This window comes from Danio aesculapii, chromosome 17, assembly GCF_903798145.1.
Source record: "Danio aesculapii chromosome 17, fDanAes4.1, whole genome shotgun sequence".
Lineage (NCBI taxonomy): Eukaryota > Metazoa > Chordata > Actinopteri > Cypriniformes > Danionidae > Danio > Danio aesculapii.
In genome coordinates, this window is record NC_079451.1 from 34,646,079 (window position 1) to 34,672,652 (window position 26,574).

Genomic DNA, 26,574 nt, shown 5'->3' on the forward strand with positions numbered 1-26,574 from the left:
TCTCTACTCCACTCAACCGCCACAAGCAATTTCACTGGATTAACCGGCGGGTTTCTCTGGTGATTTTGAGTGCTGAAGAAAGTGATTTATTTTCCTGCTTCTAATCAGGAGGACGTGTATTAAAGCGCAATAAGTGACTGCTGTTGGCTTGGGTCCAGCATTGTTTACAACTAAAAGGTCCTTGAGCTAGCAAATGAATTAGCTTGCCAATGGGTGGTTTTGGCCTTTCAACAGGTTGCAACAACAGCGGCTTTTGTCAGAGATATGAAATTATCAGACAGGCACAGCTATTTGTCTATTTTTGAAGAGTTCAAAAATTAATACAATTGATTCTATGCACAGCAAATGATAGAATAGACAGCCATATTGGTTTTATAAATTAAAGGGGCTACTGTTTTCATGCCATTTCAAAGGGAATAATTTGAAGGATTTTGTCGAGCTTATTGTGTTTCGATAAAACAGATGTTTGATTAAATGCACTAGCCTGAGCCTCTGATGAGTAATAGGAGGGAATGCGGTGCTTGGTGAAAGCAGACACTTGCTCTAGTTTCACCACGCTGCCACCCAGACAGTCCCGCGTGTAGAGTAAATAGAAAAGTAACACCAGAATTCACCCACAGAAGAACAAAATAAACCCTCGAAAGCTTCATGTGCCAAACATAAACAGAGACGGAAAGTTTGGAACCGGTTGCACTCACTGAACGCCAATTGGTCCGTCATGGTGAAAAGCAAGGGAAAGGGTTAACCTGAGATGGTCTCATGGGACGATCGACCGATGCCAGCGCGTGATCCCCTACTCCAGCCAACACTTTGATAGAGCGCTTTCTCTAAACTCCACAGACGAGAGCAATTACTGTAAGAGAAGCATGATTATAGGTCTGCCATATCCACACAGGCCTGGCATTTTGCTGCTTTACATGCCGGGGGTTTCAAAAGAAGAAAGACAGAGGACAGTATAAAGCAAGGGGGAAGAAAAGAAGGGAGGGGGGGTTTGGTGGAGACCCCAGGGAACAAATATCAATATTGCAGGATGCATTTCAGCTTAAAGCAGCTAGAGCCATCACTCTGGCTGGGTGGAATGTCTAGGGCCTGCTCTGCGACCGTTAGCATGTGAAATTGGGTAGACTTAAAACCCCCTAAACAAGGGGATCAACACGCATTCGTCAAGCTGTGCCGCCCGCCCTCGCACACCAGCGCACGCAATCTCCATAGAGCTCTCTGGTCCTTCCGAATGTACTCCGCCACGCTTGCTACCTTCAACAGTGACAAACAGCCCCTCCGTAGACTGTCACCAGGCTTTAATTTCACTCTTAAAAGCTTCTCCCCCACCTCTCGGCATGATCCACAAACTTTGTATTATTCAACCGCTGGCCCCTAATCCTCCCGAGCTAACAGAGGGAAAAATTAGCTTTTGTTAAGTGGTGATTTCTCCTGCTAAATGGCAACACCCTTTTGTGGGAAATATTCCAGGCTTGAGAGGCTTCATTAGACGGTTCGGATTTAAACCGGCAAGATGGACTAATTCCCTCAGACGCGCCATGTCAAAAAGCCTGAACGGCCCAGGAGAATGTGCAAACGCTGGGAGGAACCTGCGCTAACCTGGTAATCCCATCCTGTCCACTGCTTTCTACACCCGCCCCATTGTTTGCGGCGCCAATCCACTTTTGCCAAAGCGGCTTTAGAGGGAGGTATACAGGGACTGCCATCTAGGCCTGCTTAGACCCAGCCTGAGGGGCTTACAATACGCTCTCGTCCCCGGCATCTCCCCCGCTTTACAAATTCAAATCTTCATGGAGACTAGTTCACAAAACAAACACTGTCAGTTTGATGGAGCTTCTGTAACGATATGCAAAAGGCGAGTCGGGAAGGTGCTCAGTTTTTCTGAATAGCGCCACAGCTTTCAGACCTGCAGGAGGAGGACTGGGCTAAACAAATGAAGATAAATAAGAAATTCCACCAAATACATTGTTGGTTTAGAGAAGTGGCTTCAACTCGAAAATCTTAAGAGGATTTAAAAGCTGTTGGTTACCTTGAATAATTCCGCAAGAGCGATGCTGGAGAAATCTGTGTGAAGTGCACATCTCTGCTGACAATAAAAGAAATGGAAAAATAAATAAAACAAAGGCCAGCATGAGGGCGAAAGCCACCAGCGTGTGCACAGAGCTTTGCCAGCGTTCACAGTCCAAATTAGTGACAAGTTTATTCCCTGCCTGTGGTCGGGAGAGACTAAAATCCCGCCATACAACAGCCACAAAGTGGCACAGGGACTGTTTGATGTCTTCATGTGGGATATAGTAACCTCTTAAAGCTTGTACGCAGTCCAGAGCACACAAGATTACACTCTCACAATTACAGTAGGAGGGCATTGTTTACTTCTTTACAGATCACTGGAAAATCTGTCAGTCCCTCGCCTGGTAGAAAAGCAATAAATGGCACATTTTTGAAGGATGCTGATTTCAGATAGCAATGCAAATAAGTAGAATAAAAATAAATAGAAATTGAAATCACATTTTTAAAAGTTTGCTAAGAAGATTTTTTCTTTTTTTTGTTTTTTTCAAAAAGTTATAAAAGCCTTTTTTAGGGCTATATACTTTATAGACAAACAAAATGTTGGCACATTTCATATATATCCCCATATACATCCCCAAATGTATATATGCTGTGCCTCCCACAGGTTTGAAATATACTTGCGGTGGTAGCCGGATTGAAACATGCCTTTTACCCACGGCACCTACATGCGATTTAAATATTTTAATTTATAACAATATTTTTATTTATTATCAACTTTTCAATGGCTGGAATGTTTTTTTTTTTATCAAAGACTGTTGAAATATAAAAGAAATCCACTATTTGTTTTACTTTTATTCTATTCAGGAGTCATGTGCACCCACTGACAGGTAAAATCTGCTGCTGACATACAGTACAGTATTACCAATGCATGTTAGATATGTATATATATCTAAAATATATAATATATGAACATCATCAAATAAAAAAATATATACAGCAAATGAGAATAAAAGTAGAATGTAGAATAAATGAAGAACAGAATAGAATAAATTCATTAAAACATTTGTGGAATAAAAACCTCAAAAAAATATAATAATTACAAGAATAAAAAGTGTTGATTATTTAAATAAGGCAAATGAGTTAATTAAGCATTTCTAACGGTGTACATATATTTTGCAGCAAGTTTAGATGTAATTTCGTCCTCTCTGAGTATATAGAAAAGTTTATCTGATTCGTTTAGATCAAACAATTAATTATATGATGTTTCTCTCAGTGGCTGTGCGCGCACTGTCAGCTGCGAAGCCAAGCGAAAGTAAATCAGGCTTAAAATAAAAATGATTGGGTTCGACTTAGAAAGCGAAACCAAAAGCCGAATCCCAGACATTTTCAGAGATTTAGAAAACCCAGACGAACAAATTAATCAATTTCAAAAAGGCACATCTGTGTTTGTCTCTGCAGAGCACGTGAGATTGTCTGTGAGAGTGTTGACAGTTCTCGCACACACACAAACACAAACACACAACGAGAAGTAGAAAACTTGTAGGGTGAGAGGAGATTTTCCACTAGTTAATCGATCGCGGATGTTTGGCTATTGGGCGGATAAAAAAGTGTAAAAGGATGATAATAATAAAAAAAACTGCATAAATTAAGTGCAATTCATTCCACATGTCTGTGATATGTATAATCCATATACGACTGTTGTAATAACTATATATTGTGCAGCCCTAATTTGAAATACATTTCAGTCTCCCTGTAATGTCAATTCAACTTCCTGTGAGGTTTGTCCAATTGAATTAAAATCCAAATGATTCAATATAAGGGAGTCAGTTTTTAAATTCTGAATTTGGCTCAACTCTGCTTTCCTAAATTAATTAATTATAGTTTCTGAAATAATTTTTTTAACAATAAGTCTGTCATGCAGTTTAGTTACTTGTGCCTGAAGAAATCCCTCTCTCTGATGTTTAAGGTCTCATCTGATGCATGTACTGTAACACGAGCGCGATGATTGACTTGCTATGATTACGCTGCCCTTGAGGGTTTAGTGGCATTGTAGGTTTTTCTCGGCCATTATCACAACACTGATGGCACACATGGCAGCATTTAGAAAGCGCCAGGCTTCAGGTATGCCAGAGCCGTCACACACTCTGTTCATTGCAGCATAGCGCTCATATGCTGAGCGTCTGTTGGCTCAAAACACATCTCTTTGTTTTGGATCCAGCCCCAGAATCCTCATGCTGGTAAAAGTTGTGTTTAATTCTGTCGCTATATCAAAATGACAAGGAGACCACCGGTTTCAGAAAAAAAGGAAATGTGGGAAAGAAACACGCATGCACACTTTTTAGTTTTGCTAGCAATGGGCATTTACTCATATACACACAAACACACACACACTAACACACAGTGTCGTGTGATGCCTTTGCCAAACCACAAGCAAGGGGCCAAAATTCCATAGGCAAATGCTTGAACCCAGCAGGGCTTTGACAAAGGGAAAAGAAAAATCAGTGGAAAGGTAACGTTAGTGAAAAGTGTACAAATTGATGTGCTTAAATTAAGGCAAAGCCCCCAAGGATTGAATAAATGGAGCTCATTTCAAAGGTAGAATACGAAATTCCTAAATACACACACATGCAACAGACACTGCATTTAGAAACACCAGGGTTGTAATGAGGAAAAGATCACACAAACCACCACCGAGTAAACTGTGAAAAGAAAGTGAATGGTAAACATGTTACTTAATTGCACACTAGAAATAAGACGTATTAAACCAATCAGGTGAGAGACTAAAGAGAGGAGGGGGGGATGGGGGGAATGAGTAAGATCTGGAACAAAATGAAAATTAAGAAGGTAAACGATCCCATTTTTTCTTCTATTCTCCCAACGTCCTCCATTCAGACGGTAAAGACGCAGAAGCCCTCTATTTCACAGAACAGTCGTCTTGTTTAGAAATAAATAGGCCAAACAATAGATTTGAAATGGCTGTCTGCCGTTCAGGGGCTGTTTTCTTCTGCCTGCTTTATGACGTTTCATTACATAGAAAGCCGTTTAAATGACTGCTCTTTTTCTTAGACCAATTACAGGAGATATCTGAGACAACAGCAAGAGAGCGATGCGATAAAGAGGACCGCACATACACACAAATGCGCCATCTCCTCTTTCTCTCCGGTACATCCGACGCCATCTCCTTCTGCCCCCCCCCCTCAACCTAAAACACAAACACACACACACACAAATCCCCACATCCACAAGCGCTACCGCCACCAATCACAGCCCTGACGCCAGGACATCAATTCTCGCAAGTCGCAGAAAATTACCATGCATGAATGCAAAAAAGCCTGATCAGGAGTAATTAACACGGCTTCATATGCAAATTTTATTAATGCAGAACTACAAAGTCATTATGCAAATGCAACTTTCGTCAAGCCTCTTGACAAATATTCAGAGCTCCAGCCAAAGAACAGGTTTTTCTCCCTCTCTCTCGGTTTCTCTCTCCCTCTCTCTCTCTTCCACTTTTTTTTCCAAGGCACAGAGAATGTATAACAAGTATGTTAAGTTATTTCGAACTTAGGAAATCTTTTTTTTATATTCTTATGGAAGTTTAAATCTTAGCAGTAAGGCGATGATGGCCAGGCATCCGCAATTAAAAAGCTGGCTCTTGGTAATGACTGTTTGGCTTTGGAGCGAGGTAATGAACCTGTAATTCTGGGGGAAGCGTGTGGGGGGGGGGGATGCGGATATGAATATGCATGAGGCTCACTGCCTTTGATGATTAAAGAAAATTTTAATATTTAAATGAGTGCATGCAAAGTGATTAACTGAAAAAAGCAACGAGGCAAAAATCTGAAAAGGATTTCAAGATGCTGAGAAGAACATGGATGCAGCTTTCCTTTTTTATGGTCTATTAATGACTGAAACTGTTTTCTCTCATTCTTTCACTCTCTCTCTTTCGGCTTCTCGTTCCTCCTGGCTTTTCCTGTTCTTGCCGCTGCTGGACACGACCCAAATGCAAGGATTTGGAAGGCATTTCAAAAGCCAAGGAAAGGTAGCACTTTCCTGAATTTTGAAGTAGTGGATTAAACACACAGGAGGAAAGAAATTAAAGTCTGGTTCACCAAAGGGGACGACTTTAACAGCATGTAAGGCCGTCTCATAACTACACAGGATGGTTTGACATGAGTCGCAGAGGGACACGTAATCAACCACCGGTTAAACAGACACTCTACTTTTAAGGCCTCAACACACAAGCTCTAAATATGTAATCGAACACATTTTGCAAGCTTGATTAAATGCCGCTCTTATGCTATTTATTGCTTATTATGCTATTTAAGCAGGAAAACATTGTATTAATGCAAATTTGCTAATCTTATGAATTGTTTCTTTTGAAAAGTTTAAAAGATACATCTACACTGAAAAAATTATGTCTGCAAAATTGTTGCAAACTATTTATTTGTTGGATTTAAACAAATTAAATTTAGTAATGTTCAGCTTAATTTCTTTGTTTAAATTCAGCCCAAATAAATTGTTTACAACCAATTAACTTAAAAAAATTTGTAAATCCAAGAATATTCAAATCATCTTTGAATATTTTTTCAGTGTGTGTATATATATATATATATATATATATATATATATATATATATATATATATATATATATATATATATATTTTTATATATATATATATATATATATATATATATATATATATATATATATATATATATATATATATATATATATATATATTCCAAAAACCTCAATGCCACATTGAAAATGTGAAAATAATGTGATGTGTTTCTGAACTTTTCCAATAGCAAATGCAGCTAGTGCAGACTTTAAAGGGAGTGGGGGGCAGTGGAGGGGAATAGAAAACTAGAAAAAAAATGGGCAATTATAACTTCAAAACTGCCACTTGGTGGAGCATTTAACTCTTGAATCTATTGAAACAACTTATGAAGTAAAACAAGACGACCAGCATGAGAAGTCTAGCAACATATTAACCCCTGTACATCCATATGTAACATTTTAGCTGTTTTAATTTAGACAGCACACAATTTAACAAAAAAGATGTATTTTATTGATATTATAAAATCCCAACAATCATTTCCCATCATTAATACATAAAACTAGGTAAGGCTTTGATGTAAAAATTTGCTTTACAAGTCAAACCTAAAAAAGTGTTGACATACTATTAATATGCATATATCGACTGCATATACTGTAAATGTTTTTTCTGCTATCCTGCCTTTGAGAACTGCAGGCCAAATCAATTAAAATTATGCCATTTTAATTATGTGAGTTGCAATGGATGCCTGTAATATCAAATAAAATGGGTCATATTGTGCACTTTTTTTATACCGTCACTGACATACAGTTGAATCTGAATTATTAGCCCCTCTGAATTATTAGCCCCTGTTTATTTTTTCCCCAATTTCTGTTTAACACAGAGGGATGATTTTTTCAACTCATTTTTAATCACTGATTTATTTTATCTTTGCCATGATGACAGTAAATAATATTTGACTAGATATTTTTCAAGACACTTCTATACATCGTCTACTTCTATATATCGTCATTTAAAGGCTTAACTCGGTTAATTAGGTTAACTAGTTAGGTTAGGGTAATTAGGCAAGTTATTGTATAACGATGGTTTGTTCTGTTGACTAGCGAAAAAATATAGCTTAAAGGGGCTAATAATATTGACCTTAAAATGATTTTTAAAAAATTAAAAACTGCTTTCATTCTAGTTTTTGTTTTTCTTGAATTTTGCTCTTTTTTAAATTTTTGTTTAAGATTTTTTCCTAACATATAAATTTGAGTGTGCTAGTTTTAGACCATTCTCATAAGTTATTTTGTCAGATGAGCTCCAGATTTGGCTTTAGTACTGACTAATCTAATCCCTATAGAAAATATTCATTTAAATAAGAGAATATACACACACACAAACAGTTTATTATTAGTCCCCCTTTGATTTTTTTTTTAACAGAGAAAGGAAATTTTCACAGTGTGTCTGATAATATTTTTTCTTCTGGAGAAAGTCTTATTTGTTTTATTTTGGCTAGAATAAAAGCAGTTTAAAAATTTTTTAAATCCATTTTAAGGTCAGTATTATTAGCCCCTTTAAGCTATATTTTTTCGATAGTCTTAAGAACAAACCATCATTATACAATAACTTGCCTAATTACCCTAACCTGCCTAGTTAACCTAATGAACCTAGTTAAGCCTTTAAATTTCACTTTAAGCTGTATAGAAGTGTCTTGAAAAATATAGTCAAATATTATTTACTGTTATCATGGCAAAGATAAAAGAAATCAGTTATTAGAAATGTGTTATTAAAACTATTATGTTTAGAAATGTGTTGAAAAAATAAACAGGGGGGCTAATAATTAATAAAAGATATTAAAATATAATACTTTTATGATGATTTTTAAAATAGTCTCCTATGTGTAACATTCAAATTGATGCACAAGGGTTAAATCAAACATGCATCTGCCTGTGAACATTGATTCAGCCATTGCCTCTGCAACAGGGCAGGCCTTCTCCTCTGCCAAGCCTTTGTGAATCTTAATTGAAAAAATGGCATGTGTGTCATATTATGGCAGCATGTTTTCGATATCTCTGCGCCTGTGTTGTGTCATTATTTATTGAAGAGCCCTCCCAGTGTATATGTTGATTCTGAGAGAGGGACATGTACTCTCTATTGAGATGTTCAGCGCAGCGAGGGACGATCCAAATATCTGTTTATTCTGGGCTGCACTTGTTCATCTCTGCTGTGTTGAAAATAAGAAAAATATACCATCTTCTGATGTACTCAGAATTCAGTCTGCCTCCTCACAATGTTAAACATCTAATGGGCAGCGCAATCCCACTCTGTAAATATTGAATTCAGACATTACATTGGAGAAAATATGAACTGTAGATGCAAAATAGACTAAACCATACTAGTTGATGATGTCTCCACCCTACATACAGAAGTTAACCTAATAACAAACAAAGATGAAATCTAAATAAATGTTTGCATTCAAAACAAAGCACATCATGTGGTGTTACAAAGCTGGCGGATCATGCCGGAAACACATCGCTGCAAGTCAAACTCCGAAACAAATCTTTCTGGGCAAAGCTTCAAAAATAGGTAGGAAGTGAGGGCAGGTAACTGGAGATGGCTGGCCGAGTGCAGTATCACTGAAGCCAGTTTTTCAAAGCTTTAAGAGCTCTCAGAAGAGAGATGCAGCACAGTCTCGCTACTGATATACAATCACCACACTTTATCACTCACAAATAAAACATTATTAGTAATCCACTTGTTAAGTCGTAATATAAGGAATACTGTTTCCAGGTCCAAGCCGATACTCGTTTGAATTAAGAAAATATTCGTTTTTGACCACTTTTTAGTCATATCTCACATTAAAGTGAAGTGTGTATATAAAACATCATGGTTTACACAACAGTCTCTGGACATGCTGCATCATAAATACCAATGTTTTAACAATTTAAGAAAAATGTATCACTTTCTGGCCATGGATTTATATATATATATATATATATATATATATATATATATATATATATATATATATATATATATATACACACACACATATATATATATATATTTATATATATATATATATATATATATATATATATATATATATATATATATATATATACACACACACACACACACACACACACACACATATATATATATATATATATATATATATATATACACACACACACACACACACATATATGTATATATATATATATATATATATATATATATATATATATATATATATACATATATACATATATATATATATATACATACATACATATACATATATATACACACATATACATATATATAATACACATATAATATATATATTGCGATCGTGATTTTCGAAAGTTCGTCACCTTAAAATTATAAGGTTTTATCTGACATTTTTGTCAAAATAGAGTTATTGACATATTCTTATTAAATGACAATTTATTTACATTATGGGATGTTTTATTATAAGTTGTTTACATTTTAAGACTTTTTATTTAAAAAACAAATGTTACACACACTGTTTCCTATGAAACACAAAAACTTAAAAGCTCAATATCTCAAAATCATTCAGAACGCAGATAGAACCTTATAAATCCAAGGTGACGAGTTATACATTGCTTTATAAAGTTTATTATTACCATTTGTTGAGTCTCCCCTTATAGTTTGATAGAGCGCTTGGACCCGGAATCTGCTCTGCTTGACGTCACACTTCTAGAATTCAGCTTTAAGTGCAACTAGGTTAAGACTACTCATTTAAACTAATTAGGTTCATTTGCCCATTTTGAAAATGAATATTTTTATCAATTTCTCAGTGAATATAGGCAGTGTAATTTGGTGCATTTAAACAAAACAGATTTATTAAACAGATATATTTATTAAAATAATATTTTAGTCACCAAACATATTCAGAAATTGAAAGATAATACAATTAAACTCAAGCAAAATATTGAAAAAAATTATAACCTACAAGATTTAAACAAAATTTTTCCATTTTTTGCCTCTCTTGATTTTTCCTCTTTTTTAAAATTTGTATTTAATATTTTTTATAACATGTAAATTTGGTTGTACTATTTTTTTGACCATTGTCAGAAATTAGATAAGCTTTAGATTTGGTTTCAGTACTGACTAATCTAATGTATATGCACAAATATAATATTGTATAGCTTCCTAATAAAAATATGAATTTAAAAGATAGATTTGTGACGGGTGTACTTATATATGCTGGGCGCTGTATATGGATTGTGAAGTAAAAATGTTCATTTATTGGACATCAGGTAATATAATGTGATTGGTATTGAGCTGGTCATATTATCATCAAATGCCATCCCTTATGATGTGAAAATAGAATTTTGATTGATAAGACTGGGGTCTATTTTACATATGCATACCCATACATAATACAATTTTTAATGAACTACAAAAAAGCTGACACATTTAATTACCATTCAGGATGAATCTGTGACCATCGAATCTGATGAAACTGAGGGTGTCAGGGCCCTGAACATCAGGAGTTTTGGATTTGCATAACACCTACAAACGGCTCTGGCACTAGACGGCATTAATGGCAGGTGCGGTTCCGAAGCGTCAGGAGCCCCTCGGTGTGATCGCTCTCAAGGAGACGCGGGGCGAGAGAGGAAAGTGTTTGAGGTAAATTTCTTTATAAATATAGCATGTCTCATGAAATATTCACTGCGACGATCTGGTGAGCCAAGGGTCAGAAATAAGTCCCCCTGTCGCAGCACTTGTTAGACGTGTAAAGCTGTGTGAGTGCTGAGATGGAGAGAGAGTGAAACGCTGACAGAAACAGAGGCCAGCAGAAGACACGTCCACCATCTCAGCACGTGAATGAGTGCTAACAGACGTGGAATGCTGTGAAGTTTTACACTGAGGACTAAAGCAGCGCTATGGCAATTTGTAACTACGTTTTTATTAATAAATTATAATAATATGCAGTATTGCTATTCCTTTTTCAATCCTAACATTGATTGAAAATGACTTTGTCACTGCAAATTTTCAAGTCTAAATTAAAGACTCAACTATTTTCCAGGTCATTTGAAATATAAGTCCCTTCCTCAGGGGGCCAATGGTTTCATTTTTAATCCTGTTCAATGTGGTCAACTGTGGTAGCATCTCTTAACTAGGAATTACTTAAAGGGTCAATTTATTTTAAGGCACCGAAACCTTTCTGTGTTATCTATTTTACATTTTATTTTACATCACCTATGATCTCTCTTACATCACATTATTGCTGTTTTGTTTACTAATTGTCTGTACTGTTTGTCTGTATCTTCTCTGTAAAGCAAAAAGTAAATTGGACTTGAACTTGATAATATTCTTCCAAACTGTTCATTTATAATATTTAATTACTGTTTTGTATATATTTTCAAAACTTGTATTGTATTTTCTGTTCTTTCCAGCTTCTTTAGTAAAAAATAGTTTTAGAGGAAAAATGCATCCTTATTAGAGCTATAGGTTGCTTATTTTGTTTTGTTTATTTATATTAATTATTAAATGTTACTTTTATAGCAGTGTGAATTATGTGTGTCTTGTTGTTGCTGCTGCTTTTTTGTTATTTGTTTAATAGCTGTTTTAATATTTGTTAATTAAAAAAAAAAAAAAAAAAAAAAATATATATATATATATATATATATATATATATATATATATATATATATATATATATATATATATATAAATGACAATTTAAAATAATGAAATTGACACAGTCCGACTTACAGTGACTTCCCAAAAATATCAATTTTGCCTGAACTTTTCAACATTTCCATTATTTAAATCGCATTTGGACAAATTATATGATTAATTTATAAATAATCTAATTATTTAACATTTTTATTTTATCTTTGAGATTTTTTGTGCACTTTATTTTTAATGTTCATTATTCAACTGTGACAACAGTGTATATTTGCATACAGAATTCCTCTTTCTAACACCTATTTGCATACTGAAATGTGATTTGTCTAAACTTTTTTTTTACCTTGAAAGTCAGTCAATATAACACAAGTAAATAAATACATAACAGACACTGTTGTTGATATGATGCTTTAAACTGGCCATGTTAAACAAGTTACTGCAACTAAATGCATAACGAAAATCAAAACCCTTTAGGAAATGGTTGCTTCCTATTTGTCTGGTATTTGCATGCTGATATTTAAGCTAACCTCAAATGCAACGTTGGTTTTGAATGGTTCATGGCTGCATCCCCACACAAGCACACCAACAAGAGCTTGATTACAACCAAACACTCACAAAACTAAGCCTTTATTTTAGCTCTTTATTTACACTCCGACTGATTTTGTGTTCTTGAAAAACCAAAGACATATCCATCCCTATTGGATACAGAAGAGCATCACTATATGTACAAATTTCACATCTGATCACTTATATGTGATATAAATCAGTGGCTGGGTAATCAAAAACATATTTAACAGTCTAAAAAGAGAGTCCGATTGATAGCTAAGATTGAAATAGTTTTGATTATTGTGGCTGCATTTGGGCCGGTCTGCAAAATTCGCATAATTTATGCATAACTTCATCCCATAATCCTTTTGTTTCAGGTTCACGAGATCATATTAAATCATTGCTCTTTAATTAAAGCATCCTCGCGACAAATGGTTTCAGCACAATGCACCACGGTTCATATCACCTCTATCTGAGATCTATAATTAAATAACAAGTACCATTAAATGCCTGGCCAGCTTCAGCAGGCTAAGCCATCTAAATGCATTAAGGGGTGGTAAATGTCTTATTTATTTGTTTATTTATGTATGCATTTTGCATTTGGAGCACTTAATGGTGCACAGTGGCAACTAAGTCGGCCATCTCAGGGCCTAATTTCTCAGTGCCACTGAACTGTTTTAACAGAGCTGTGTGACACGAGAGGGGCTCTAGTGGCTCATGCACGCAAACCAACCCTCCCTGTGCCCCCAGCAGCAGCTCCTATCGCCCGAGGGTATGCAGAATGTCATATTTTATTTAATTAGGGCTATTAAATATAATTAAATTCCGCTGAAACTTAAGACGGCTAAGTGGCAATACAATACGGTGCTGAGCGAGCCTGTGTCCTGCTGATATTTATGCAAGAAATATTGAATTCAGCCCTCAAGTGGTTCCTCTTCAATGGTTGTCCCATATTGTCATAGATAACGTTGACTTTTTCATACACACTAATAAAGAAAAAAAAGCCACTGGGAGAATTATCGCTAAAAGCAATTTCAGTAATCAGAATAGTTTATCACAGGGTCTTTTTCAACTGATTACGGGATTTCTGGAGCAAAGCTCACAATGTTTAGTTATCATTATGGAGTCTCTGGAGAGCGTTTACGAATGTGACTTAATGAAGTTGCTGCACCTCAGCCAAAAAAACGAAAAATCATTTGGATGATTTTCTTTATAAAGACTCGTAATAAAGCAGAAGATATGAGCCGTGATATTGGGAATGATAATAGGAATATATCACAGAATAAAACATGAAAGGAAAAAGCTGAATTAATGGGTTTAATTGGCTTTGATGGTTACAAGAACCGTTTACTTCCATCAAACTTTTTAATTCCACAAAAAAATCTGAAAAGGGGTCTCAAAAGGGGGTGGGACAAAAAGGGTTTATTGTATTATCAAAATGTTCTTTACACCATGAAAAAGATGGTTCTTAGAAGAAACTGTTTGGTTCCCCAGAGAACCTTTTAGTGAAAAGTTCTTCAATGGCTTCAATGTGAAAATGTTTTGTTTCAAGGGTGAATTAAGTGGTGGGGTTTACAGCATTACTTGGGTCGACATGAAAGAGCCCCTATTATGGGTTTTTGAAAATGAGCATCCATGCAGTGTGTAACACAGCACTAAGTGAATGAAAACATCCAGCTGAGGGTTAAATCTGAAAGTGCACCGTGTTTAAAACTATTGATTCTTTAACTAAATAGTCGACTCCGAGTCGAATGAATGAATCGAGTTTGGATCTTTTGCTTGAACGCATCAACGTTGATACGGTATATCACCAAATATGCTGGTTCTGGTAAAACGTGAAAGTACCTTTCCCTTCAGAAACTAGTGGAGCGCAAGGGATCACGGGACTGATCATGATGCGAAGATGACGATCACTAACAGATAGAGATTCGGCTACGGGCAATAATGGGTTAAAGTCCATTTTCACAACAATACCACAGTATAGCCAACCTAGTGCTGTGTTTGTTCCAGTCATTTTTCAGATTTTTGATACAATAACCTACGCTGCAACTGCAACCATCAGCTGTTCCAACACACGCGGTGCAGTCAATTTTCTAAATATTTCAGCTTTTGCCACTGTGTGGATTAATACTGAATGTGTGTCGTTGTTATTATTGGGGTTAGTGTTAAGAGTAGAGTAATATATTAGTGTTTAACTGCATTGCTTTATGGCATTCCTGCATTCGGCTCTTCATAGCCGTGGTGGGTGTTTCTCTGTCTCGCGTTGAACACAGTCGACCAATCACAATAGACTGGGTCATTGGTCCCGTCAGCTCAGATTAGCTTTAAATCATATGGAATCATACAAATCATATGGGAGTTGTTGGGAAAACTAGGTAAAAATAAATGCATATTATAAGATAATGAAAAAGTGTTTTTTGGCCTTGTATGCAGATCAGCCTGTTGTTGGAGACCCCCAAAACCAAAATATGACCTTTTATATTGCAAAATAGGGGCTCTTTAAATGAAGAGATCAAAATACACTCAAACACACAACAAAAAAGGTCTAAAAGTGCAGGGTCTCTTGCTTTAATAATGTTGGTCTGATCAGAGGAACCTTATTGAAGGATCCAGAAGTGATGTTCCTCATCAGCATCTCTACCGCTTTCTCAAGCGCTCTTTCATTTCTCCACTTGAAGCTGGCAGATGGATATATTATAGTAGAAAAAAATGAAAAATGATCTATGCAAGAGCACCACTGCTATTTTCAAGGCGGAGTGGTTGAGTGTTTTTTTTTTTTTTTTTTGCGTGTCATTTTCTGTTTCACGTCGAGAACAAATGGAACGGGAAAGGTTTAGCATAAAAGAATACTTTAACCTGCTGGGAGGCAATTATGAATACAAGGCAGCCTGTGAGTGTTTAGCCGCATGCTCAAGCTGACATTCAAGCGTCTTAATCACTTTCAGAGGATGTTTCATCTGCTGTTATATTCTTCTCCTAGAACTGCCTTCCTCTACAGCCCTGAATTAATGAAAGGTGTAAAATTTACTCTCGCTAAATGCAATATGATTTACAAAGGCAAATGTTCACCTTTCATTTTAATATCCCGTTTTTCAAAATCTGAAGTTTAAATGAGATTAAAACTACTTTTCAGTGTCGATTTTGGCACAAAGGTGGGTCGAGATGAAGAGAGATTTAGTACTTTTGTATGACGTTGACTGAAATAACATTAGCTGGGTAATCACTATTTTAATATTAATTCACACTAGAAGAAAATGTGTGATGTTTTTCCTTTTTATCCTTAGACATAGAATAAAATGTTTTGTTTAACATTTAGAAAAATTTGTATACGTATGTATACATAAATCTATATACTTAGAGTTTACATGAAAAAGAACACAGCTTATACTGGTGACTTTTAATCCAAATGTAAAACAACAGTAAATGTAAAATAACAAAAAATATCTCATGTTTTTGGACATGTCTATGATCATTTTTAGACAACACATTATCAATGTTTTAACTTCAAAACATTCATCAATATTAGGTGGAATAACCCTGATTTTCAATCACAACAAATGGTTTGTCATTCAGTTGTCATCAATCAGTCTCTGAATGATTTCCATAATTGTACTTTATATATTCTTTTACAAAAGTATTTTAAAAAAGGTTACAAACACCCACCATATACAGTGCTCAGCATATAAGTACAGCCCTCACAAATCTATCTTTTTCATATTTTTATTAGGAAGATACAATATTATATTTGTGCATATTAGTCAGTACTGAAGCCAAATCTGGAGCTTATCTAACTAAATTACTTGCGATAACGTTTCAAAAAAATAGTACACCCAAATGTATATGTTATAGAAAAATATTAAATACAAATTTACAAAAGAGGAAAAATGAAGAGAAGCAAAAAAATGGAAAAATTTACTTGAAATTTTGTAGGTTGCAATTGTTTTTGCAATATTTTGCTTGAATTTAATTGTATTAACTTTCAATTTCTAAATATGTTTGGAGACTAAAATATTATTTGAATAAATATATCTGTTTAATAAATCTGTTTTGTTTAATGCACCAAAATACACTGCCTATATTCACTGAGAAATGGATACAAATACTCATTTTCAAAATAGGCTGTACTCAATTATGCTGAGCACTGTATCATCAGCAAGTGACACTGACTATATAATTATATATAACACAGTTAAACTATAAGAGTAAAATTTGACTCTTGTTGATGTACAGTAAACAATGTTACATTACTGTTGCTTCAGTGAACAATGACTAACCTAATTTATGATTGCATATCTTTTCTCTTGAACACACATAAACCTCACATAAATACCTCTAAAGTATCTTAAAGAAAAATACATATCATCTTTAAGTTGTCACTGCATTCATTTAAAAAAGCTAAATAAAATCGTAAATATAAATGAATGATAACATTAAAACATGAATGATTAATTTGCTTACAAAATGTATACTGTATATTGTTGGTGTTTTAAAAACAGATAACTGTGTATACCCTGACCTAATGTTTCATTTTGCTTAGTGAATTGTACATCCTGCAAAGCACATGATTAGCAGTCAGTCTTTAAAAAGGAAACATTGATGACGAACTGTAGTGGAACAGTTTGCGCGTAACTGTTTAGACGCTTCTTGCATCATATTTCATAACTAACGCCAACACTCTCGCTCAGTGCGAGCAGCCAGTCAGTCAGTCTGGGAGTGAAGTCTGCCTGCATCATGTGAGGTACTGAGTAATTTAGCAGCGGCCTCATTATTACAGACATTTAAATACACGAGGCATTGTGGTGGCACGGAATAAATTGTCTCGGATGCCGCGGGTAACTTTCGCAAATAAGGATTGTGAGGCATTAAAAAAAACGACGTTATTAAAAACCGAGGCAGTGTCATAAGCCGCTCCCCTGCGTTTCCCCCGGTAACTTTGTCCAACCTAGAATATTATTTTATGAGACCCATTTCCCAAGATCCCCCCGGCTTCTTTGTGAAGGACTTGACTGCGCTGTTTTGTAAGATAACTGGGAGACTTCTCTCCCTACAGCTGGACTAAACTAAACTGCCTCTTTACCCCTATTCAATAGGAAACTCACTCTTTTAATCCTACTCTATTTCTTTCTCTCTCCCTCTCTCTCTGTTTTTGGAGCATTTGAATTTTAATGAGCTTTTCACCTTTTAAGCAGATGGCTCAGGCTGGATTTCTCCATGAAAGTAGGGTGAGTTCTCTGTCACGTCTTGCACAATTTGTTTCAACTACCAGAGTCCTTCAGGGGGTTTTAGGGCTTTGAGTCAGTAATGTGATGTTTCACTTTGCACGGCGTAGGCTCCCCTAATGAAATCAGCTGAAGGAAAAACAATCTCTCTTGAGGCTCGCAGATGAGCGGTATCACAATCACTACAGGACGCCCAGAGTCCTACCGAGGTAAATGAGTGCGTGTCTCCCTTTGTCTGCAACTCTGCAGGCTCTAAGTGTATGTTTGCGCACTTCAAGTATTAGAAAACAGGCTGGCGCGAGAAAGTGTGTGAGTTCATTAGCGCCAGCTTGCTCGAAACTTTTCTGGAGAAGAGTTTGACCTACCTGCCAGGCCACTTTCTTGCTTGGGGCAAATTCCTTTTGGGGGCGTCAACAGTCTCTCGTCCTCCTCTTCAGGTGTCACCTGGATTCCGATTTCGACCGGTTCCACCACTTTCCTCAGCTCTGCGCGGGGCGGCGAGGGGCTATTGCGGTCCGCCATCTTATCGTAGCAGCCGTGGCCGGACGTCAGAGCCTGGCATTGCTTCTTCTTGTGCTCGATGAAGAGCAGAATGTCCCCTAGTGGGAAGGTTAGTTGGCACTGGCCGCAGGTGAGGAGGTCGTGGTCGCCCAGGCCTGGAGGCAGAGGCCCAGGCATGCTGGGATCCAGCAACGGGTGAGGGTGAGAGTGGAGATCAGCCACGGCCAGTACCGCATCCACATGCTCAGCTTCTGCTACAGGGAAAAGCAAAAGAAACAAGACAACATGAAATCTTCATATAAGCCGTGAGCAAATAAGCTATTAGTCCAAACTAGTTCAATTCATTAGTTAGGCCCACACAGAATCTGCGCACGCAGAAATCTGCAGAAATCCACAGATTTTTAGCCCATCTTTGAGATAATGTAATTGCTTGAGTAAATGTGTGTACATTTATATTTATTTAGTTTTTAAATTAATTTCACTGATCTTATTGTGATATAATAATAGTAATATTAAAATGTTCATATGATTTATTTACAATACAGTTTGTACAGTAATATTTTCTGTCTTTTAGTAGATATACAGGGTATATACAGGCATCAGAGACTGAAATTGAATACCTTTTAAGACTCTGCATAGATTTAAGACCTCATCACCAATTTAGATTTCAACCAGTAGCATTGTTGACATTTTAACTTGCAGTATATTTACTAAATACTGATAGTAGGAAACTAATCCTAAACGAAAACATTGTTCGTTTTCTGAATAAAAATGCTAATTTTTATGGCAGGTGGTGCCTTCACAACAGGAATAACAGTGCTTCCCTGGTTACTGCAGTAAACAAAACAGCGTGATGTCAAATCTAGCAGGATTTTATATTTTTATTTTATAAACTACACAGCATCCCAATATTAAAAGATTAAATTCAGGCAAACTTTATCATACTGATAACAAATTGACTACCTTGTAAAATAGCATTTAAGACTTTTAAATACTTTTTAAGGGACTTAAATTTCTCTTAATTGATTTATTAACTTTTAATATTATTTTAAGACACCCTGATATATAATAATAATAATAATAATAATAATAATAATAATAATAATTATTATTATTATTATTATTATTATTATTATAAATTTGGTATTATTAATATAATAATAAATATTCTTATTACCCTAAAATATTATATGAGAGACTTGCTTTATTTACTAAATAAGTGGATCTAATTGGATTTAAATAAAAACATTAAATAAAAGTAAAAAAATTATTACTTTTGATTTCATATATCACGTTTTTAGTTATGATACTCATAAAATCATTCCGCAAATTGATAATTTTTATAAAATTCTCTGCAAAAATAGCAAAAAATGTCCGCAGAATCTGTCTGGCTATAGTTATGACTTTCCTAAGTTTCATTCCTGCTGATGTAACCTATAGGCCAGGGGTGTCCCAACTCGATCCTGAAGAGCCGGTGTCCTGCATAATTTTACTTCCTCCAACACACCTGCCTGGAAGTTTCTAGTTTACCTAGAAAGAGCTTGATTAGTTGGTTCAGGTGTGTTAAATTAGGGTTGGAACTAAAATATGCAGGACACCGGCCCTCCAGGACTGAGTTTGGACATCCCTGCTACAGGCCATGTGCAGAAATTGAAGAAAAAGGATGATGTCCTACATAACAAAATATCAGAACCTGATCAATGAAAAGTCACTCATGACATTGTTTTGGGGGTGAATAAAACAGGATTGGGAAAAAATGCTATGAAAACATTTATGTTAAAAATATAATCAAATAAAATGTATTTATTTGGTTAATTTAATTTATTGATTAATTATTAATTTACGTAATGTAAAAAAAAACAATAATATCAAAGCAATTTTTTTTTTTTTTTTTACAATTTTTACAGTTACACTTAAAGTCAAGTGCTATTTTAGGGTTTCCGCCTGCAATTTGCCTACCCAAATTCAAAAGATTCCCAAATCCACATGCAGAGGTGTAAATGCAAAAGTTTAGTATCATTTTAAAGAAAACCCTTTGAATTTTCATAAAACACTGTTGAAAATGATTAAAATAATTGTATATGTTGGCTGTGTTATAATAAACCCCTCCAAAAAAGTAACGTTTTTGTAAACTAAAATTTGAAAAGTCTATCTTTTGTGTGGTCTAGGTTGCTGTAATTAATTTTGGTGGTTCCTGAACATGTCAGTAATCATAAGAAAAAGAAAAATGTCTCTATCATAACATATGCAAAAGTTATTCTATTCTAACTGATGAGAGAACGGAACCACTTTTGGGGGTATTGGGCCAGCACAGACCTTTTAAATTTAAAGAATAGGGAAGTAAATGACGTCACGAATCCGATACTGGGTCCCGGAGTTCAGGAGGTTAACTCAGAAATACAAAAGTCACTTAATTAATTAAAGTTACGCAAAGTGAACTCATCTATCCATGCATTTTCCCTAAAGAAATGCATCTGCCTACCACTAAGTCGCGAAGAAAAACCCCTGACTTGAGCACATCACTGCTGCAAATTGAAATAAAGCACAAATGGTGCGGAACTCGAGACGTAATCACACATATTCTGAGAGTTCAGGGTCAGGTCATTTAGCATTTCGTTATTTGGCAGCTTGTTAAAATAAAGGGAAATGAATGTTGGGGCCCGTTTAAGCATTCACCTATGTCCCATGACAGTCCCACTAAACTCTCGAGTGCCGAAAATAAAGGCCGACTTCAATTTAATCATCCTGGGCGGCCACACACGAGGCACCTCACTCTCATTCGGCGTGTTCTGTCCTGTAAGCAGCCAAACTTTTGATAAACATCCATATGTGAGGCCGGGACCCAACAGCAAGGCACTGTTATTAATATACAATACAGCACTTGTGAGGTTGAGAATGAGACCCGGCAGACTTGAAACAAAGTCTGAAGGGAGAAGAGAGGAGAAGAAGAAGAAAAAAAGCACGGAGGAAGGAGGGAGGGCTCGGTTTTTTTTGGCTCTGAGAGATATTTGCACAGCCATGAGAGCAAGAGGCCCTGCAGATCTACTGGTTGATTCTGTCACCTAGATAAACAGCGGCTCAAACCACAAACTTCGCTGGATGGACTCGCTCCCTCTGCATCCATTTTGAAATTTCAGCCTCACCTTTCAGCCACAATCGCCCCCTTTGTAGCCTAACGCCGAGTTTTATCAAAGACAGTAGAGGCCCTTGACAAAGGCCCCTCGGGACCCCCTGACAGACAGCTCTGTTGATGTTACATTTGACAGCTTATCCTTGCGCCATACTAATCATAAGATCTAGACAAACACCTCTCTGACTGCCACTTTACACTCTTCAGCTTCCTGTCACTGCTTTCATGCTCTCTCTACTCAACACGCTGCATGATTTGGAGAAAAAAAGAAGAAAAACACTAGCATAGCAACACTTTAGAGCCACACAGTGAGCAGGTGTGGATTTCTGAAGTGCACATAAATCTGGGAGGAGGATGAAGGGAGAAATTCGGAAAATCGACAGGCCTGAAGGACAAAAGTGGGATGTTTTTAAAATAAATTTTTACTTAGTTTGCTATTTAGTCCTATTGTCATCTTCTTATAGCCATACTTGATGAAGACAATCGCACGGCAATTCAAAAGTTTTTGATTTAGTAGGAAAATTAGATGATTTCTTTCGTACATCCACCAATGAGAGGTAAGATTAGGGGACAGTGTTTGGGGTAACGCACAACATGCAACGTGACTTACGTAATAATATTACTTTTCTAAGTAAAGACTAAAGTAACGCATTGCTTAAAAGTAATAAAATTTGAGTTACTTTGTTAAAAATGTAACTTTTTAGATTAATTCGCTTTTAAAAATGTATTTGCTAAATTAAAATTAGTGTAATCATGTTGAATCGCACTCAAGGAGAGCTCCCCGTGAGAATCAAGATGGCAGAGCCTTACATTTCTGTGATCTTCTCATTATTTTGAGCACATGGAAGAAAAGTGGTTTGGCTTAATGGACAGTGATTTTACTGAACTAATAACACACACAAAAACAAAAGTAGCAAACACATTGCTTTAAACTTTCATTAATCTGTTTTCATGGCATGTATAGCATCAGGAAATTCTCAGAAGGTAACATTATTCAAATTTTTTTAATTTGTTTTTTTAAGGTAAATGAAGGTGTAGGTTATACAGTGAAATCCAGTTAAACAGTTATACAGTTAAATCCAAAGCTCCTCAATTTAAAAAAGAAAAATACTGATTATATTGTACCAATTGTATACCGATTAATGCAAGTTCTGAAAGAGATCAAGCCTCAGGCAGGTATGAAAATGCTGCATTGAAATTGTGAATGTACACTATCGGTCAAAAGTTTGGAGTCAGTAGGATTTTTAAATGTGTTAAAAAAAGCTTCTTCTGCTCACCAAGACTGCATTTATTTAATCAAAAATACAAATTATACAATTGTGAAATGGTATTGCACTATAAAATAACTGTTCAAAAATAGTTCATCATTTAATTTAATCATTTATTCCAGTGATTTTAAAGATGATTTTTGAGCTTTAGTACTCCAGTCTTCAGAGTCACACGATCCTTCAGAAATAACACTAATATTAATTATTATTATTGTTAAAGTTCTGAAAGAGATCAAGACTCAGGCAGGTATGAGAAAGTAACTCAAAAGTAACTTAATGCATTACTTTCCATAAAAAGTATGTAATGCAACTAGTTACTTTTTGTGGGAAGTAACTCGATAATGTAATACATTACTTTTAAAAGTAACTTTCGCCAACACTATTAGGGGACAAGCCTCCTTTTTAAAAAAATGTATGTATTCATGAAAGAAAAATGTATTTGAATACATCAGTGTGGGAATTCAAAATGTAATATTTTATGTATTTATTTAGCTTAATATTCAGTTTGACTCTGAGATGCACTAAATGCATTTGCAGATGCCATCTTTAACTGTTTTATTTCTTCTTCAAGATCCTTTAAAATACAAAGTTATGTGAAAAGATCCGATCTGAATACATTTTGATATAAAAAAGTGATAAAACATAAGTACATACTGGAGTTTAAAACCTCTGCATCTGTACAGTGGGACAAATATCATGATTTATTTATGTTTTTACTCTATTTCACAGGATTAGCGATGGCCTTCAGCCTCACAGTCTTGCGACCCTTCGGAAAGAGTGTTTAAAATATAAGTGTATGAAAATATAAGATAAATTTCTTAATACCTAATCTGGTTTGATCATTTTTTACCAATTTTACACTAAACAAACGCATTCTCATCGGTATCTGTTCATAGGTTTTTCTTGCCTTCTTACACAAATCTGAGGGACAAAAGTGAGACGTTGTTAAAAGACATTCTAATGCAACTCATTATGCTGCTTTATTTTTCAAATTCAGCTTATCCACTTTTTTTTCAGCCTAAGAGAAGCCAGTGAAAAGCAGGCGGCTGCTGAGACAAAGATGGAGAACAGGCCTCTCTGCTCACACACACACAACGCAGGTAGCCCTGTTTACATCTCCCAGAGGAACCGCCTAACTACTAATTTTCGATGATAAATTACGAGCAGCCTGCGCATCCATCTGCAATTTGTCCACAGTCCAAATTATGAATGCGGACAGATTTGTAATGTCAAGCTCACGATGCAGCTTTGAAAACGAAACCACTAAACCCCTCTTATCTCCATTTCAGAAGATACCGTCTGCATTAGATGTGCATCCTGTTAAACAACAGCATCTGAAGACTTTGCAATCATAAGAAGAACGGATTTCAGTTATATAAAGCATTTACGCACTCAGATTTTGCAGCATAATGAAGGAAATAACTAAAGATGACTAAGGTAATTCAACCCCCCCTTAAATACAGCTTCTCCGCTTCAGACATATAGAAGAAAAGCTCAGAGCCCCTCAGGGCAATATCAGGCCATCTGTGCATTAGATTAGCCTGCATGTAAATAAAGAGGAAGGTCTGCACAGAGACTCATCAACCTATGTTATGTGCTGCATTGAAATTGTAAATGTACACTACCGGTCAAAAGTTTGGGGTCAGTAGGACTTTTTAATGTTTTAAAATAAGGTTATCCTGCTCACCAAGCATTTATTTCATCAAAAATACAGTACAAATTGTACAATTCTGAAATGTTATTGCACTATAAAATAACTGTTCAAAAGTAGTTTATAATTTAATTTAATCATTTATTCCAGTGTTTCCCATTGATGGGTTGCGGTTGGAAGGGCATCTGCTGCGTAAAACATGTTCTGGATAAGTTGGCGGTTCATTCTGCTGTGGTAACCCCAGATTAATAAACGGACTAAGCCGAAAAGAAAATGAATGAATGAATTTATTCCACTGATTTTATTGATGATTTTTCAGCTTCATTACTCCAGTCTTTAGAATCAAATGATCCTTCAGAAATCACTCTAATATTAATTATTATTATTATTATTATTATTATTATTATTATTATTATTATTATTATTATTATTATTATTATTATTATTAATGGTAATAGTAATAAAAGCAATAATGATTGGAGTAATAATTTCATTTGAAACTACATAGAACAGGCAGTTATTAAAAATGTTAATAAATGTTTAACAATTTTACCTTTTTTTTTACATTTAATAAATGCCGCCTTGATGAACAGAATAATGTTTTTTTTTAAATAAACATGAAAAAAATAAATAAATAAAACTGACCCCAAACATTTGACCGGATGTGTTTGTGTTTTAGTGACTTAGTGCTAATAAATATTTTCTTTTTTGTCAATAAAAATTTCTTAACGATTAAAGATTCAGAGTTCAATGTATTATTAAAAATATTGCATTAATATAATATACAAAAATATTTCATTATTCCTCTTGCAACACTGACGTATTCATTTTTCATTTGAGAAATTAATAGTAAAATTCACAATTACAAACAAAATGACAAGTGAATATGTTTAATTAAACATAAAACTCTTAAGTACAAAAATAGTATAATGTGTGTGTGCGACAAAAAAAAAAAACATAAATAAACCCTACAACAGTTTCAGCTAAATCTGATTTAGTATGGTCTCATTGATTTTTTTTCTTACAAATTAATTTTATGAACTCATATGTTCATGTAAAATTAGGTGAGCCCATTCTGTATAGCAGAGATGCCCAAAGTTGGCCCATGGAAACATTTGATTTGGCCGACCATCCCATCTGAAAAGAGAGGGAGAACTATGAGGATGGTTTAAAGACTGTAATTTTGAATTTAATGTTACATTTTTGTTTGTTTGTTTGTTTGTTTGTTTGTTTTATGGCTAGCTATACAAAAAACTAACTGAAATTAAAAGTTTCAATGAAATTTTATTTATTTAAATGTACGTACCATCACCCAACAGATAGAGGACAATGCAGAGACATCAGTGAGCAAATGTAGGCAAAGGCAGATTCTGCTTAACTGGTATATTCAGCATTAGACTCCACTGTGTTATAAATAGTTTATTTTATTGAAATAAGTACAATTTTAAAATTACACTGCATTAGTTAATATGACTTAAAGTAATGTTTTCTATTTATTTTTAAACATTAGAAAATAAATTAGAAAATTTACCCATAGCAACTTTAACTTTTGGCCCATGGCTCTCTATGATATTTGATTTTTGGCCCTTCATACGAAAAAGTTTGGGCACCCCTGCTCTATAAGTAACAAATAAATTGAAGCAAATCATAAAGCATCTCAATGACAAATGTTTACATGTACAGTATTTATATCTGATCCAATATTTGCACAACATCCGTAGTCGGAATTACTGTCTCTTGTCCTGTCTTATTTGCACTAAATGTTGCACAAACCGCACTTTGCACTCTTATACTTATTTTTATTTTAGTTTATCTTATTTTATTCCATTCTCTAAATTTTTATAGTAGTGCACAGTCCTGTGTTATGTTGTCAATTTATGTTGTTTGATGTAGCACCTTTGTTTGAGGAACACTCTTTTGTTTCACTGTGTATTGCACTGTATATTGTTGAAATGACAATAAAGCCAACTTGACATGACTTGATCTTGTGCTTTAATTTATTTAATTTTAATCTTAAAAAATGTTTCACTTTTCTTTAA

The 26,574-nt window shown here is 35.1% G+C and overlaps 1 protein-coding gene across 3 annotated transcripts in view; it reads right to left on the reverse strand.

Annotated features, from left to right (window-relative positions):
• The window catches only part of bcl11ba (BCL11 transcription factor B a), a 60,990-nt gene that overhangs the window by 24,047 nt on the left and 10,369 nt on the right, over positions 1 to 26,574 (reverse strand). For 2 of the 3 annotated variants that reach the window (XM_056476798.1, XM_056476795.1), the window contains exon 2: positions 18,347 to 18,740. In XM_056476798.1, the coding sequence (XP_056332773.1) occupies positions 18,347 to 18,740 (394 nt within the window). The remainder of the gene's footprint in view (positions 1 to 18,346; positions 18,741 to 26,574) is intronic. The other variant, XM_056476796.1, reaches the window with a different exon arrangement.